At 39.8% G+C, this 16,200-nt stretch overlaps 1 protein-coding gene across 3 annotated transcripts in view; it reads left to right on the top strand.

The window, feature by feature from the left end:
• The window catches only part of LOC114049826 (gremlin-2), a 132,123-nt gene extending 116,776 nt beyond the window's left edge, over positions 1–15,347 (top strand). For all 3 annotated transcript variants that reach the window (XM_027871243.1, XM_027871245.1, XM_027871244.1), the window contains exon 2: positions 13,575–15,347. In XM_027871243.1, coding sequence (XP_027727044.1) covers positions 13,576–14,082 — 507 coding nt within the window. In that variant the 5' untranslated portion in view covers position 13,575 and the 3' untranslated portion in view covers positions 14,083–15,347. The remainder of the gene's footprint in view (positions 1–13,574) is intronic.
• The last annotated feature ends 853 nt before the right edge of the window (positions 15,348–16,200 follow it).

Below are 16,200 nucleotides of genomic sequence, written 5' to 3'. Positions count from 1 at the left end.
CATCTTTGAGCCATGACATTCTGTGCCTAATGGAGTGAAGAAGGGAAGGAAGGAGCATAAGTAGACTACACAGTTGCATGCATCTTAAAATCATAGATATTTTGATTAAATTGCTTCTCTTACTTTTATTAATTCATTATTTGGGGGGTTATCTATACTGTTGTTGATAGTTACATTTTGAATGTTCTATTGAATGATAGTCTACTCTTCTGCAAAGTGATCACAATCTTAAAACCTGGTCAGAAGCCAGTTTGTCACATTTGTCATATTTGTCATTTTATATGTCTGGGCTCTTTGGTGTGGTACTTAGTTTGACTAATCCTGCTTTGGGTGTGCTTCAGACGGTCAATTCCAGGATTACTAAACCAGAATTTTAAAACTCTTACTCCCCAGGAAGAGGACCAGACTTGGAACAGAATTCTCAATAGCTCAAAGATAAATAATTAGATGTAGTCACGTGAAGGACATTGTCATTTCCTTCTTTATATCAAGCTTGGAATTGAAGTGTGAATGATGTAAGGGTGGATTTTAAATAGTACAAGAGCTGGTCTGCATTACAAATCACATCTGGAAATGACAGAGGCAGAGCAATAGCTAACACTTCTGTAAAGTGGGATCCCTCATGGTAATACCCTAGTACCATGTGGTGGGGAAGACAGATTTCAGGACATGAAAAGACCTCTGTTTGGGAAGGGAGTAATGGGGAAGGTAGACCATGGATGAATGTACCCAGGTGTTAAGAACAAGTATGCCATCTGTCAGCTTCCTGTTTTAACCAATTACTTCCTTGAGGAGCAATATGGTAACTTAGTTGTTTCTTCAGTGATGCATATTTGAGTTTAAATAGATGACTGTTCCGACAACAGAAGGCTCACATCTGTCAAAAAATTAGTTTAGTACACCGATTTTTTGGGCTTACCTAAGGTATTTTTAATTGTTTGTACAAAGTAGGGTGGGGGATTAGGCCATCAAGCAGATCACACAGTCATGCTCAAGGTAGAGTATGATTGGCCAATTCATAGTCTTTGTCTTAAAGACAAAATAAATTGAGGATGGTGAAAGGTGCATGGGGAGGCATATTACAGGGTTTAGAGATTTTTGAAGGCATGCTAAATGGGATACAGTGGCAAAATTTTGGTTGGACATGCTAACAACAAATACTTCAAGTTGAACAAGTGTTTTCCGCTGTCTGTCTAGGACAACATTCTTTCCAATAGAAATACATTTTATGTTAGCAGTCCCTAGTCCATATGTAGGCTTTTGCAGGGACTTCAATATCTCTAGAAGCACAATAAAATAGGACAAGCCTAGAGGCCTGACTCCTGACATTTAGGCCATTTCTACTGGTCTTCCTAGCCACAGAAATGGAAGGTTGACAGGGATGAGAAACCTGCCTCTTTTATGTCTTTTTCATATCTGGAGTCAGTTGTTATATAGATGGCAGCTCTTGTGTGTCCCTCCCCTCCTATGGAAATTCATAATGCCAGAGGTGGCTCTAAAGTGACTCAGGCAGTCCATCAAAAAGTATTAGGCACCTACTGTATGCCAGCCCCTTCTGGGCATCCGATACAATGAATGAAACAATCCCTATTCACAAGGAGCTTATGTTTCTAATGCACAAAAGACTTAGAGGTGTGTTATTGTCAGTGGTTTTGTTTTTGTATTTAATTCCAAATGTTCCCTAGTCCCTACCTCCCTGTTCCCTGAGATGATTTCAGAGCTTTCAGTTGTGTTCTCTTATGCTTGTTTCCTTTGGTTAAAAGTCTCCCATTTGCTCTTCAGGTACTTCAAATTCAGCATTGATAATAATAATTTTTAAAAAGAAACATTTAAAAAAGGGCAGAATATGTAAGACATAACAGCAATTGATGTGAAGTTATTGTTTTAATTAACAGAACTAAATAGAGACTCCCTTCCCCCCATCTTCTCTTTAGACCTTTTGGAATCAAAGAGCATATTTCCTCAGATTTTCTTCAAATGTGAGAAGCTAATTCATATGAGAAGCATATCAGTGAGTATGACAGGAATAGTATCCCTAAATAACTTATGTCTGCCATTCGGGAAATAAATATTGCTATTCTTTGTCATGAATTTCTTTTTAACCTTACTGTTCAACATTATCTACTTTTAAAAACTTTTCTATTGATCTTCTTTGTTTGTATATTGTCCCAAATCCATCCTGTTTCTCCCTCCTAGAGAGCCATTCCTTAAAAGGAAGAATTCCTCAACTAAGAAGCAAAAAGGAAAGAAATAAATTCTGTAAAACTGATTATCACACCAAGAAAACCGAATTTTATACATAATGCTTAGGCAGCTAGGTGGCACAGTGGACAGACTACTGTGCCTAGAATTGGGAATACCCAAGTTGGATCATTGTCTTGATCAGAGTAGCTAAGTCTTTCACAGTTGATCATCTTTACAATATTGCTGCTACTGTGTATGATGTTCTCCTCCACTTTACATCAGTTCATCTAAATATTTCTAGGTTTTTCTGAAACCATCCTACTCATCATTTCTTATAACACAATAGTATTTCATCACAATCCTGTACCCCAACTTGTTCAGCCATTCCCCAATTGATAGGCATCCCCTCAATTTGCAATTCTTTGAGCCTCTTCTTTTTTCCCAATATAGCAAAAACAACAACAACAAAACAGTACCCCCCAAACAAAACAATAAAAAACCCACCTATTTTATTTAGCTTTCCACCAACCTCAGGTCATTTTGAGCTTCAGGTCTCCTGACAGTTCATATAGGCCCATGTATGCTTTCCAAAAAAAAATGGAAAGCATTTATTAAGCACTTACTATGTGCCAGATGCTGTCCCAAAATGATGGAAATACAAATACAAAACTGAAACAGTCCCCATCCTCAAGAAGAGTGAATTTAAATAGGGGGAGATAACTTATATGTGTAGGTGTTGATGGTGGAAGGGAGTTCTGATTTTGGGAGTGACAGATGTTCACTTGCTCCCTCAGTCATTTGGTTGACATGTTACTTTTAGGAATAATGGTTAATATTGATTTGATTACTGTGCCTAGAACAGGAAGTAAAAAGCAAGAGAAAGAGGGTTTGTGCATATCAACAAGGTATATAGCAAGATAGTCTAAGTGGATAGATGGATGGGATGGGAAGCAGAGTCTGGTATGGTGGGCTAGGTTTAGAGCAGCTGGGTAGCACAATAGCTGGAGCTCTGAGCATGGAATTAGGGAGACAGACCTAAGTTCAAATATTGCTTCAGATACTTACTACCAGTGTGACCTTGGGCATGTCACTTAATCTCTATCTGCCTCAGCTTCTTCATCTGTAAAATGGAATAATAATAGCATCTACTTGTTAGGCTGAATGTCTCACGGTCTCATGAGAACTCTGTTGAGGGAACTTTCCCATGGGAGTTCTAGCTTCTATCAGTAGAAGCTGAGGGTCACAACACAGTTGCGTGGCAAAAATAAGGAAGTCTCCCAGGACCTCTCCTTTGCTGACATGCAGCTCCCACGGTTGGTTTGGCTCTCCTCTCACTGGGGGATGAGTCCTGACACGAGCTCCAGCAGACCTGATGATTGGCTATCACAGGGGGATCACGCTTTGAACATGCATCACTAGGGCCATAAAAGTCAGCTAACTGCACTCAATAAAGGGAGCTTCTGCCACCTTGCTGTCTCCTGCCTCATCCATGCGTCTCTGGGTTGCAGAGCACTGAGCTGGTCTCATGCTCATCACTGCAGCAGCCGCGTCATCTACCTGTCAGGGTTGTCATGAGGATCAAATGAGACAATAATTATAACATGCTTAGTGTAGTGTCTGTCACATAGTAAGCACTATATAAGTGTTAGCTATTGCATGTGCTCACCAATAAAGACAGCCCAGGGACAGGTTCCTCTAGAGCCTGAGGCATGGTTTCTAGGAAATTCTATCTGAAGTGTGTTTTTGTATTAATTCTCTCATATTTGCCTTAATTTATTTAAAAAAAAACATGAAGACAAAAACAAAATTATCAATTACTTCCCCGTATATCTACCTCAGTTTCTTAGATAATTCTACCAAAGGCCTTTTTTATAGCATTTAATTCTTAACAGTTTCCTCTTCCTTCTGGGTCTACTTTCCCTATAGGGTTTTAGTCTATCATATCCAAATTGTCCTTTCTCTGAATCCTTTGTAATTTGCCCTCCCCAAATTTAGCATACATGCAGGACTATTCATTGTTCTCTTCACCTTGATTTCAAATTCTAAAGTAGAGAGGTTACATATGCTCAGGATTTCCATCATTTCTACCGCAGCAATCAATTTCATTAATTGCACATGAATCATATCTAGAACAGAATTCCTCCTTGTTGGTTCCTCCACTTTTTGAAGATGAAATTATCATTAAGACAGCTCAAGAAATTATTGGCTACTCTGCTTTGAGCAGAGAGAGAGAGAGGGAAAGCTGGCCAAAGAGAGAGAGCCAACAGGTTCCTGAGTAACTGAAGATCTGTCATCTTGAGGCCATGCCTCAGTGCCAGGTTTTTTATCTTTTTTACAGCTGCTTATCTATTTTCTTATTCTATCTATGTAGCCTGTAGCATAGAACAGTGGCAATATTACTTTTGTTTCTGCCTCTGTTTATCTTTACTCAAATGTTTATACCATCCCCTCTGCCTCCCTCACCAATTGCCCCCCGCCCCAGTCTGGTTCCTAGATTTCTTCATTGGTCTAGTTTAAAACAATTTTTTTTTTTTAATTTTTAGGCAGTTGGGATTAAGTGACTTGCTCAGGGTCACAGCTAGTAAGTGTCCAATGTTTGATCTGAGGCTTGATTTGAACTCAGGTCCTCCTGACTTCAGGGCTGTTGCTCTATCCACTGCGCCACCTAGCTGCCCCAGTCTAGTTTCTTTTTCTTTCTTTCTTTTTTTTTTTTTTTTTTTTTTTGGCGTCAAGTGTTTGGTTTGAGGCTTCATTTGAACTCAGGTCCTCCTGACTTCAGGGCCAGTACTCTACGCACTGCGCCACCTAGCTGCCCCTCCCCCCGTCTAGTTTCTTAATATGTTGTACTACTCTACCTTTTACCTATTGTGAGCCCAAATTTGCTTCCTTGCATTAACATATCTCATTCACTTTCCATGCTAACCGTACTTGAATGTGTGCATAGCCATCTGAAGTCATGTTCCTTCGGGTTAGTTTCACTTTGATCTCTGAAACTAAACCAGAACTAGCTCAAAACATTTAAGTTGATATCCTCTTGAGTTTTTTTAATCAATAGGATTGTTGATGTTCATTTCATCCCTAAGTCAGCCTGAGTCTTAGTTTAGACTGAAATCAGTATACAAAGTCAATAGAATAGGATCAAGAGTTGAATTTTTATTTTTGTCACTGAATCCTTCTTAATATTAAAGCCTTAGCTGTGTCTCTGGGGGCCAAGGCATGAACAAAATCTTTCCCCCCAAATAATTGTAAGGCTAAGGTCATGGAAATGCGTCTAAGGAGGATAATGGGTGGTGCATAGATATAAGGTCTTGGGTCCTGACAGTTGGGGCTGTGACACACAATTAAATCTGTCTGAGGGACAAGTGGTCTGGGTTACATGATTTCAGTTGGTCTTTTCCAAACTGATGGATAGCAATAATATGAGAATCCATTTTACGAAGTGTTTTAAGACTTATAAAGCCTGGCGTGCATATCATTTCACTTGATTTTCAAGATGTGACTGAGAAGTAGTTAGGGCAGATATAACCATTCCTATTTTATTGATGTCTAAATGGATTTAACATACTGAAGTTACCAATTCAGTATGTGACCTTAATTGTGTCTTTTTATCTTTCTGGGTTTGTTTTCTCATCTGTAACATGACAGGGTAAAACTAGATGATCTCTAATAGTCATTGGAGTTCACAGAAGGTAGTGAAGTAAGTGTATGAAGTTTATTGGAAAGGGCAATGAATTCAGAGGACTGGGGTTCCAATCTCTTCTCCTTCATATACCAACTATATGCAACCTTCATTAAGTCCCTTCTCTCAAAGGCTTGGTGCCCTTGTATTTGAAATTGAAATACAAAGCCTGCATTATCTATCTCACAGGAATGTTTTGAAGAAAGTGCTATAGAAACATGGGTTAAAAGTGTTATTATTTCCCCAACTGACTTGGCAGCAGTCATGTAGGCCATCAGTACTAGGAGTGAGATTCGAACCTAAGACTTTCTGACTCCCAGACTAGTGTTCTTTCTGTGACACCACAGCTGTCTCCTGTAATATACCATTGGCTTTTAATGCCTATCAGAAAGGTTCGCAGCTGTTGGGCAGTGGCTAGAATCACTAGATTTTTTTTTTCTTGTGAGCTGCTTTGAAGAACACAAAGGTCGACTTCACTGGGGTGTGCTGAACCAGGAAAAATAGGGAAAGGAAAGAATTCTTCATGTGTACCAGAGAAAGTACAAAGGGGAAGCGGTTCTGCCACTCCTTGGTTTATCACCATCTCCACGACTGGTCACACTGTATACAAAGCAAATGCAGCGTGAAGCAGTGAGCAGCATACCGGGTGGGTCAGACGGGGTGCATGGGTAAGATGTTTTTGATTTTGTGGAAAGCATTTTAAACAGGCTTCTTTAATTTTTACATATACAAATGCAGAAACTCTCTGTCTGCTCCAGGCCAAGTGGAAACGGTTGTTCGAAAACTTGTCTTCAACACACAAGACTAACACTAGGGGAAAGGGAATGCATTGGTGGAGAGTAAATAACATTTTTTTCCCTGCTCTTATTTCAGCAGCATTGTTTTCTCAGGCAAGATCCTAAAAAAAAAAAAAAACCAAAAAAAAACTATTTATTGGAAAAAATTAGACAGCATAACAGCCTCCAGAGAACAATGTCCCCAAACAACAAAAGCCTTAGAGAATTTATCACCATTGTGATCCTTGCTTCAAATAAAAGTAATGACATTTCTCCCTGTCTCCATCCCCACCCCCCATAGTTGGATTACTCCAGGATTCAACACCACATTGCTCATAATATCCCCGTGGAATAGGGTGGTGGCAAGTACCATTAACACTGTTTTACAGAGGAGAAAACTGAGAAACAGAGAAGTGACTCATAGTTTGGGCAGATGGGAGAACAGAAATCTTTCTCCTGACTCCTGCTTCTTTTTCATCCCCAGATCCTGCTGACCTTCCTTAGAAGCCTATTTCCCAACTCCCCCCCCCAGTTTAAATGTTTTTTTCCCTAAATTGGATATCCCCACTCCTGACATTACCTCATTTAAAAAACAAAACAAACAGGTGAGTGATACCAATGTCAGGACTCGTCTGATATTCAAAAACAGAGGGAAATTGTACTGGTTTGATTCTTCTGTGGTTGGAAGCTCCTTTATGGAACATAATCTCATTTTTCCAAGCAGGAATCAAACCTCTTCTGGAGGGAAGTGACACTCCTCATTCCACTTGGGCAGTATTACTTGGAAAAGGAGATGAAGAAATTTTCAGTTCTTTCAGTTGAGTCATGCAGGATGCCCTGGTCATTCCACTACAAACTTGCCTGCCTCTAATAACTTCCTGTCTTTCTTTACCACATTATACAAACTTACTCTCAGTATTTCTTATTTTGTATTTTCTGCTATTTTTATATCTTTCAGGAGATGTTGGTTAAATTCGGCTATTCTTTTTCATCCAGCCATAGCACCCTCAGACTGAGGGTTTAAATTCTATGGCCTCTTACTATATTTTCCTTCAAATAGAGGTATGGAGGATCAAGTGACTCTTCTCTTATTGCCAAAGTGAATCCCAAAATACAAACAATGAACTTTGTCATGCACAAGCAGGCTCTGTCAATTGGCCAAGGGAGATTGAGGTAGAGTAGAAACTAGGGTTGGGCACTGGGGACAACACAAAATGGAGTGTAACATGGGACACTTTTGGTAACACTTCTATAGAATGAGGAAGACAAGTTCAAATCTTGTCCTCAGATACTTATTAATTATATTACTGTGGTCAAGTCACTTTATGTCTATTTTCTCACTTATAAAATAAATCTTAATAATAGTACCCACCTTTGAGGTTTATTTTGAGGGTAATATGTGATAATATATTTTGAGTGTTCTGCAAACTTAAAGGACTATGTAAATGCTAGTAAGAGCAAAACACAGATACGTTCAGGTTTAGAGAATTGAGGTCTCAGTGTTCAGTTCAGGGGGACAAGGAATAGGTGCTACCTGACAGAGAAGCAATATGGCACATAAGCTTAATGCAGAATATTAGAAGAAAGTCCCTATCCGTCATGTTCATATAAGCCAGGTGGGACTGTGAAATGGTGCCACATCAGAAACTGATATTATTTTATCAATTGAAATGATATTAAAGAAGACGGAGATATTAACACCTGCTTTGCTCCTTGCACATGGACCATGGGACTTTTCCATCTGATTTGCAGCTGAAAACTTTTCTGTTAGAAGATGAGCAGCTTGAAAGCAGGGACTGTCTTTTACTTTATTCATTTATTTATTCTTTCAGGTCAGAGTAGAGAAGCCACAGACACTCCCATCCTCCCAGCTATTAGCCAAAGAATTTAGCTCATATATGCAACAGTACTTTCCAGAGAGGCAGAGATTCCTAGATATACACACACCTGTTGAGGAATGACGACTCAGCGCTCCTATTTCCTTTCCTTGAGGTTACAGTCAAAATTGTCTCTCAGTCCCCTGTCTCCTGGGGATCTTTTGCCTTAGGCTATGATACTTCCTGATGGTGAATAATGTTTTAAATGACTACAATTAGAAAGGCTTGAAAGGTGCTTCCTTTACTCTGGGCAGTCTGATGAGGAGACTTTGGTACCGTCCATCCCACTCTGTGGTAGTTAAATAACCTGCACCAAAAGCAACTCCTTGGGATGAAAGGACCCCATGGTCTTTCTGTTTGCACAAGGGTCTTTGTCCAGCCCAGTCTGCTTAGGCCATCTGCATTTATAACCCTGGTTCCCCTGCTGATTGACAACATTGTCAGACCAGCAGGAGAGTTAATAAAACCAACAGGATTTATTTATGAGTTTCTCCAGATAACAGCTGAATTCAAGATGTGAGGGCAGAATAAAGTAACCTCAGTGTTATGGATGGTAGCTATTTCAAACATTCCTGAGAGGCCAATCATTTGTCTACCTTTAAACTACCACCACCACCACCACCACTACCATCACCAACACCACATCTAATGCATTGCTAAATCCTGTTGATTCTACCTTGAGAAAACCTCTTACACCAGTCCCATTCTCTTACCTTGCAAAACTACTAGCCTGTTTCAGTTCCTCATGGCCTCTTGCCTGGACTGCTTTAATAGCCTCCTAACTGTTTACCCTACCTTCAGTCTGTCTTCCTGCTCCCTTTGCCTATACCTTTCAATCCAGTCTTCTGTATTTCACCATTTCTATTATCCCATCATGTGGGCAGTACCTCCAGTGCTACAGATGACAACCTATCTGTGCTTTTTCATCTTTTTTGTGACCCTTTTTCTATGTCCTTCTACAAATCGTCTGAGATGGGTGGTCCATGTAATGTGGTTTTCTCTAGGTATCATAATACTACTTTAAATACTCCTATGTAGCTATCAGTACAGCATGGAAGCTATGCTGGTCGCCTGCTTGTTGGCCCTTGTTTTCAGTCCATGACTAGCCCATCTCCATGTATAGTCATGTAGCTCTTTGATTATCTTTTATATCTTGTTAAGGTCACTTACTATCTTAGTAGCAATTCATACACACAGTTGCCAAAATGAACTTCCTAAGCAAAGATCTCATCACACTCATGCCCGCAAATATTTAGTAGTTCTTTATTACCACTAGGTCCGATATAAATTTCCTAAACTGTTCTCCATGGGTGCATAGAATGATCAATCTAAACTAGGAAGGAACCTCAGAGTTCTGTCATCTATAGTAGTCTAACCCCTTAACTTTTTTACAGATGAGATTAAGACCCAGGAAAGTAAATACCTGCCCATGCTTACCCATGTAGTAAGCATCAAAGGAGGAATTGGAACCAAGGTGCACCAGACCCAGTGCTTATTCCATTGTGCTAAGTTGTATCGTTTCCAAACTCTTCCACTGTATGCTACACAACTGTTATTAATACCAGTGTTCCAGCTAAATTAGAATATAAACTGTTTGCCTAACTTGACAAAACTGGTGACAAAGTGCAGAGAATATTGGCCTAGGAGTCAGGAAGATCTCAGTTCAAGCTTCAGACACTTGCTAATTGTGTGACCCTGACCAAGTCATTCAGTTTTACTCAACATCTGTAAAATGAGCAGGTTGGATGCAGCAGACTCTAAGGTCTCTTTTGGCAATAGTCCTGTGACATATTAGGATAGCTAGGAGGGTTCAGTGGATAGAGTGCTGGGCACTCGCTAGCTCAGACACATATTACCTGTGTGACCCTGAGTAAGTTACTTAGTCCTGTTTGCCTCAGTTTCCTCATCTGTAAAATGATTTGGAGAAGGAATTGGCAAATATCCTTGCCAAGAAAACCCCAAGGGGGAACATGAAGAGTCAGACACAACTGAGATGACTGAACAACAACTATGGCAAGTTGGGGGGCACTTGCTTACATTCACACCAGTACTCATGCCCAGCATGAATCTCTTCTTCATGTATCCTTTCCAGATTCCTTTTCTTCCCTCAAGCCTCTGATAAAGGGCCACTTCTAACATGAAGCATTCTCTGATCACCACCAAACCAAAGTGTTTCTCAAAATTTTCTAGAGAGCTTTATCCGGTATTTCCTTTACCCTATCCCATTCTCTGTTCTGTCCGTTTACCTGTAATATCTGACACTGCCCTCTCTATTATCACTTAAACGTGTTAAGAGAAAGGACTGTGCATTCATCTTTGTATTTCCAGCACCTTCCGTGATACTTTGGACATAGGTTTTAGTAAATGCCTGTTTATTGAGTCAAAGTGCTTGAGGAATAGACTAGGGATTCTGGACTACTGAATGAGAAGCTTCCATCACCTACTTTGTAGAACTTAACTACTGAAGAGCACACTCTCTCCTGGTTCAGTTCTGAACACATAGAAAAAAAAATCATCCACAGCAGCTGCCTCATACTGTCACTAAAGGAAATTGAATGAGTGCTAAAGGAAAAACTATAGTGGAAGAGCTTTTAGTCCACCATTAGCCTTATCATTTTTCCATTTTCGATTATGGATGAGAATAATATTTGAAAGAAAGAGAAAGGGGAAGGAGACCAGAAAGGAGAGGCTGCTTTGTCCCACGCAGTGTAGTCTGAAATCATAACATTTTCTTCTCATCAGCTTCATTTTCTTCTTCTGAGAATTCAGCAGCTTTCTTTTCTTCTTGGGCTCTTATAAGGAATAATTTCTAAGGAGGATCACCACATCTTTTACAAATATTTAAAAAAAAAAAGATGTGCCCAAAAAAGCACACTAGTTAACCACCAAACCAGCATGATGGTTTCCAAAAATATTTGCTGCCCCCCCCCACTGATCTGAATATATTTCAATGCTATTCTCAAAGACAATTATTAGGATATGCTGAGGGAAACATAGATTTTTGTTCTATCAATGATACGTGTTTGTTTTGGGCTCTGGAATGGATGGATGAGGGCTTGATTTTGTAAATGTTTCCTGGCTCCAGCTTATCAAGTTTGGGTCACATTTACTTAGAATGCTAATAATTTTGGAAATTATTAAACAAGGAACCAGAATGCTTTCCTTCTAAGAGACCACTGAAAGCTCAAATATAATATAAATATGATGAGATATTTTTGCAAATATAATGAAATAATTAAACATAACAGGTTAAATATTTCATGTTTGCCATGAACCTCTTGGAGGTGTGACTGTTTTTATACGTGTCTTATGTGTATAGAAACAAAATGGTATAGAAAAAAGATCTTTAAAAACTTGACCTAAGACTTTCAAAAATATTATTGGCTAAAATAAAAAAGAAAAACTTTTGTCTTCTTCCTCATCTTCAATTCTTCACTTTCCCTTGCCTTTTTCCCACTCTCTTGTCTTCAGTGAAAGCTCACTAGATACTTTTATATTCATAGTCATCATTATTATGCCTGTATTTAATGTCCATTTTCATGCGTTGCTAAACTAGGTACTATACCAAGCTTTCTTTGATTTTTCCTACTGGAAAGAAGTGATAATGACAAAAAGATTTAATTAGGATATTCATCAAATATTTCTATTAATACTTGCCTATTATCAAAGAATAATAATAATAAATATTTGTTGAATTTGAATTGAATTTGTTCAATTAATTCAATGATGTACAGAATCTCTAAGTTGGAAAAGACCAGTGAGATGAATCCAGCTGAACCGTGTAATTATTGTGTTTTCCTAAGGAGACAGAATGATAGAGTGGACAGATCCACAGGGGGATGAGAGGAACTTGGTTCAGATCCCACCTCTAATGTGGGAGCTTAGACAAGTTGTTTAACTTCAGTTTCCTCATTCATAAAATGAGAGGGTTTGGCTAGATGGCCTCTGAAGTCTCTTTTACATCTAGATCTATGATCCTTATCTTCCTTTCTTCACTCTAAATATTTCTGCCCTCCTCCCACCAGTTTCTTAACTACTTTTCATACAATGTCGATTTCTACACATTTATGCTGTGCATCTTCATTAAACATCCCTAAAGAGCAAAGACACCATTTATCTCATGCAATACCTAGAATACTAGAATATATAAAATAATTCTTAATCAATACTTTGGAGGATAATAATAATAATAATGCTTTCATTTGTGGAAGGGAATAGAAGTAATTTACGGGATGAGGTAACAATAACAATAATTAATAGTTTATGTTTAAGTAATGCTTTAAGGTAATTCCTAAATGTATCATTCTTCTATTTTATAGACGAGAAAAGGGAGGTGTATAAAGGTCAGTTTGTGCATGCTTGTCCATTAAATCCCAAGAGAAGTTAGTTACTTTAATTTTTCAATTCATTGGCCCTTTTTAATTTTTCCTTACAGAGTAATATCAAGGACACTGCAATTTTTAAATTGTTCTGCAGGTCGTCATTAGTCAGTTTACTTGTTCCATGCATGGCCTCTGTTACGGCGGAATGGATGATATTAAGTGAACTTGTCTTGGGGAAGCCTGGGATTTCCCCTTTCCTGGAATTTTCTTCTTCCTAACTTTCACCTTCTGTCTTCCTTCAAGTCTCAGTTAAAATTTCAACTTCAGCAAGAAGGTTTTTCTACTCTTCTTCAATGCTGGTACTTTCCCTCTGAATTAACCTCCAATTAGCCCTGTATAAATTTTGTACAATCATAGTTATTTACGTGTTGTTTCCTCCATTAGCGTGTGCACTCCTTGAGAACAGGGACTGTTTCTGCCTTTCACTGAATCTCCTATGCTTAGCACAGTGCCTTGTACATAGTAAGTACTTAACCAACCCTTGTTTCTGACTGACTGAGAACTCTAAGGCACAGGAGTCAATATAAATACAGGCGTACAAGTCTATTTTCTTATCTACTGAACAACGGCTCTTAAAGGTCTTGCTGCTTCTAATTGAACTCTGTGAATGGTTATGCGTGAGCAAGTAACATGACTTCCTTCCTAATCTATGCTTTTTACTTTTTTCCCATTGCAGGATGTTTTGGAAACTTTCTCTCTCCTTGTTCCTGGTAGCAATGCTGGTGAAGGTGGCTGAAGCCCGGAAAAACCGGCCCCCAGGAGCCATCCCCTCCCCGTATAAGGACGGCAGCAGCAACAACTCGGAGAGGTGGCAACATCAGATGAAGGAAGTGCTGGCTTCTAGCCAGGAGGCCCTGGTAGTCACTGAGCGGAAATATCTGAAGAGTGATTGGTGTAAGACCCAGCCCCTACGGCAGACGGTCAGTGAAGAAGGCTGTCGGAGCCGCACCATCCTCAACCGCTTCTGTTATGGCCAGTGCAACTCCTTTTACATCCCTCGGCACGTAAAGAAGGAGGAAGAGTCCTTCCAGTCCTGTGCCTTCTGTAAGCCCCAGCGGGTCACTTCTGTGCTGGTAGAACTGGAGTGCCCAGGGCAGGACCCACCCTACCGACACAAAAAGATTCAGAAGGTAAAGCAGTGCCGGTGCATGTCTGTGAACCTCAGTGACTCAGACAAACAGTGAATGGCCTCAGTGGCAGGGTGCTGCTCAGCATTTGGGGGGTCCCCTCACCCCACCTCCTGTCAGATTTGCTGCTGCCTCTATCCCTTTCCTCTGAGCAGATTCACGCACTGGCTGGTCCCTTCCCTTTCAGCAGGCAGTTCTCTCGGGGGATGCAGGTTTCCGTGTCACCTGTGACAGGAAATAGAAGCTTGGCTTATGTGTTCCCAGGTGCCCCTTGGCAAGATTCCTGCATCCAAGACCAGGCTGTGAAGCAAGCCCTAAGGAAGAAGATGGAAAACAGTCACCAACCAAAAAGAAAGAAAGAAATTGGAAGGATATTTTAGGTGATGCACTGTTAAATCCAGCATTAACGTTTCCACTGTGTGGGAAAAAAAAGAAAAGAAAAGAAAAGAAAAGAAATATCTCCTTCTCAACCCTACACTCCAACCATATCCATGTGAAGTGAAAGATGCCTCTACGGCTTCACTGTCAGTGGATTTCCCAACTGGGAGCTTTTCACTTTGTGGATTTCATGCCACCACTTCTGCCTGAGGCTGTGACGTAGACAAGCAACGGTTCAAATAAAAACAGAACAAAACTACTGGGAGACTCTTTGACAAGCCTGATTGCAAGAAGACGCTGGGAGCCCTTTGAACCAATGATTTGGCTTCCCTCGGGGACCTTGCTCAAATCAAAGGATCTTAGGATCATAGCTCATAGCTTTAGAGCTGAAAGGGACCTGTCAGGTCATCTAGTCCAGTCCTCTTATTTGACAAACGAGGAAACTGAGACTTGGAGCGGCAAAGGGATTAGGCCGAGGTCACACACATAGTCAATGTTAGAGGCGGGGTTTCAACATGTTTCTCTGACTCCGGATTCACTGTACCATACTACCTTCTCCCTCCACCCTAAAGCATGGGTTGGTGTCAGCTTCCTAACCTTTTAGTCATTGTTTTCTCGCCCAGATTTTGGTTTTGGGTGCTTTGTTGCTGCAATTAGAATATTATTACACACAAAGGTCTCTACATTAACGCTGGTTTTTATAATCAACCTGTAGTAAAGAGCTGTTAAAAGTAAAATCATCCTATCCACGTATTGTTTCATGTGTCGATTTTGACTCTGGCATTGGCTGACAATTCTGAGTAAACACCAAGTTGCTGGGGTTGGAATCTCCTTCCACATAGACCAGCCTCATGGTAGCTAGAGGTGCAGAAGCTTTCCTTGGAAATATTTCCCAGCCAGCCATTCATTGCTAAATATCTATGCTTAGGGATGGGCAGGGTGGGAGAAACACTAATTTCACTTAAGGTACTAGAGCATCTTGGCACAGGGTGGGGGGAGGGGGGAGGCTTAGGGTGAGAATGAATGGGGTTATTTGTTAAGCTGAAGAACAAAAGCCCCCTTAACTTTTTAAGGTGTGTAGATACAAGAAAGAACACTATTTTCACTGCCATGACACTAAGCATAGACCTTTCCTGCTAAAAAGAAAGAGGAATTGAAGAGACAAAGGATTTGGGACATTTTTCTATGCAGAGAGAAATGAACAATGAAACACATCCAATTAAAAGTAAGTTAAGCCATTAAATCAGGGATTCTTAACCCTTTTGTACATCTCATGGACCTCTTTACTAGTCTAATGAAGCCTATGGATCCTTCTCAGCATATTGATTTAGAATCATAATGAATAGAAATGCTAAATTTTATTTGGAAATTAGTAAAAAAAAAATTTACCCATTCATCTTCAGGAATACCTTGAAATCTATCCCCTTGGGATTCCAAGGATCCCAGGTTGGGAACCTTTGTATTAAAAACTAGATGCATGGGAGTTCCAGGGACAAAGTTTTAACTTTTCCCAAATGGGCTCTCATTTTCACAGTGACATATACAATTTTTCGCATCAGTCAATTGGCTAATAAAAGTTTAGGTAACTAAAATGATTCATTTAAGTTCAACCAATACTTATTAAGTGCCTATTTACTTACAAGTTACCATGGTAAGAAGTGGAGTTACCAAGACCAAAAAATGAAATATTCTTTCAAAAACATTTTCAAAATATGAGGTCCCTGGCCTCAAGAAAATGACATCCTACAGGTTTTTTTTAGATTGCAACAGTACCATGTTTCTCTTTGTGAGAAAGAG

Source organism: Vombatus ursinus, unplaced genomic scaffold (genome assembly GCF_900497805.2).
Source record: "Vombatus ursinus unplaced genomic scaffold, bare-nosed wombat genome assembly UNPS02014798.1, whole genome shotgun sequence".
Classification (NCBI taxonomy): domain Eukaryota; kingdom Metazoa; phylum Chordata; class Mammalia; order Diprotodontia; family Vombatidae; genus Vombatus; species Vombatus ursinus.
This window is presented reverse-complemented; position numbering and strand designations above follow the sequence as displayed.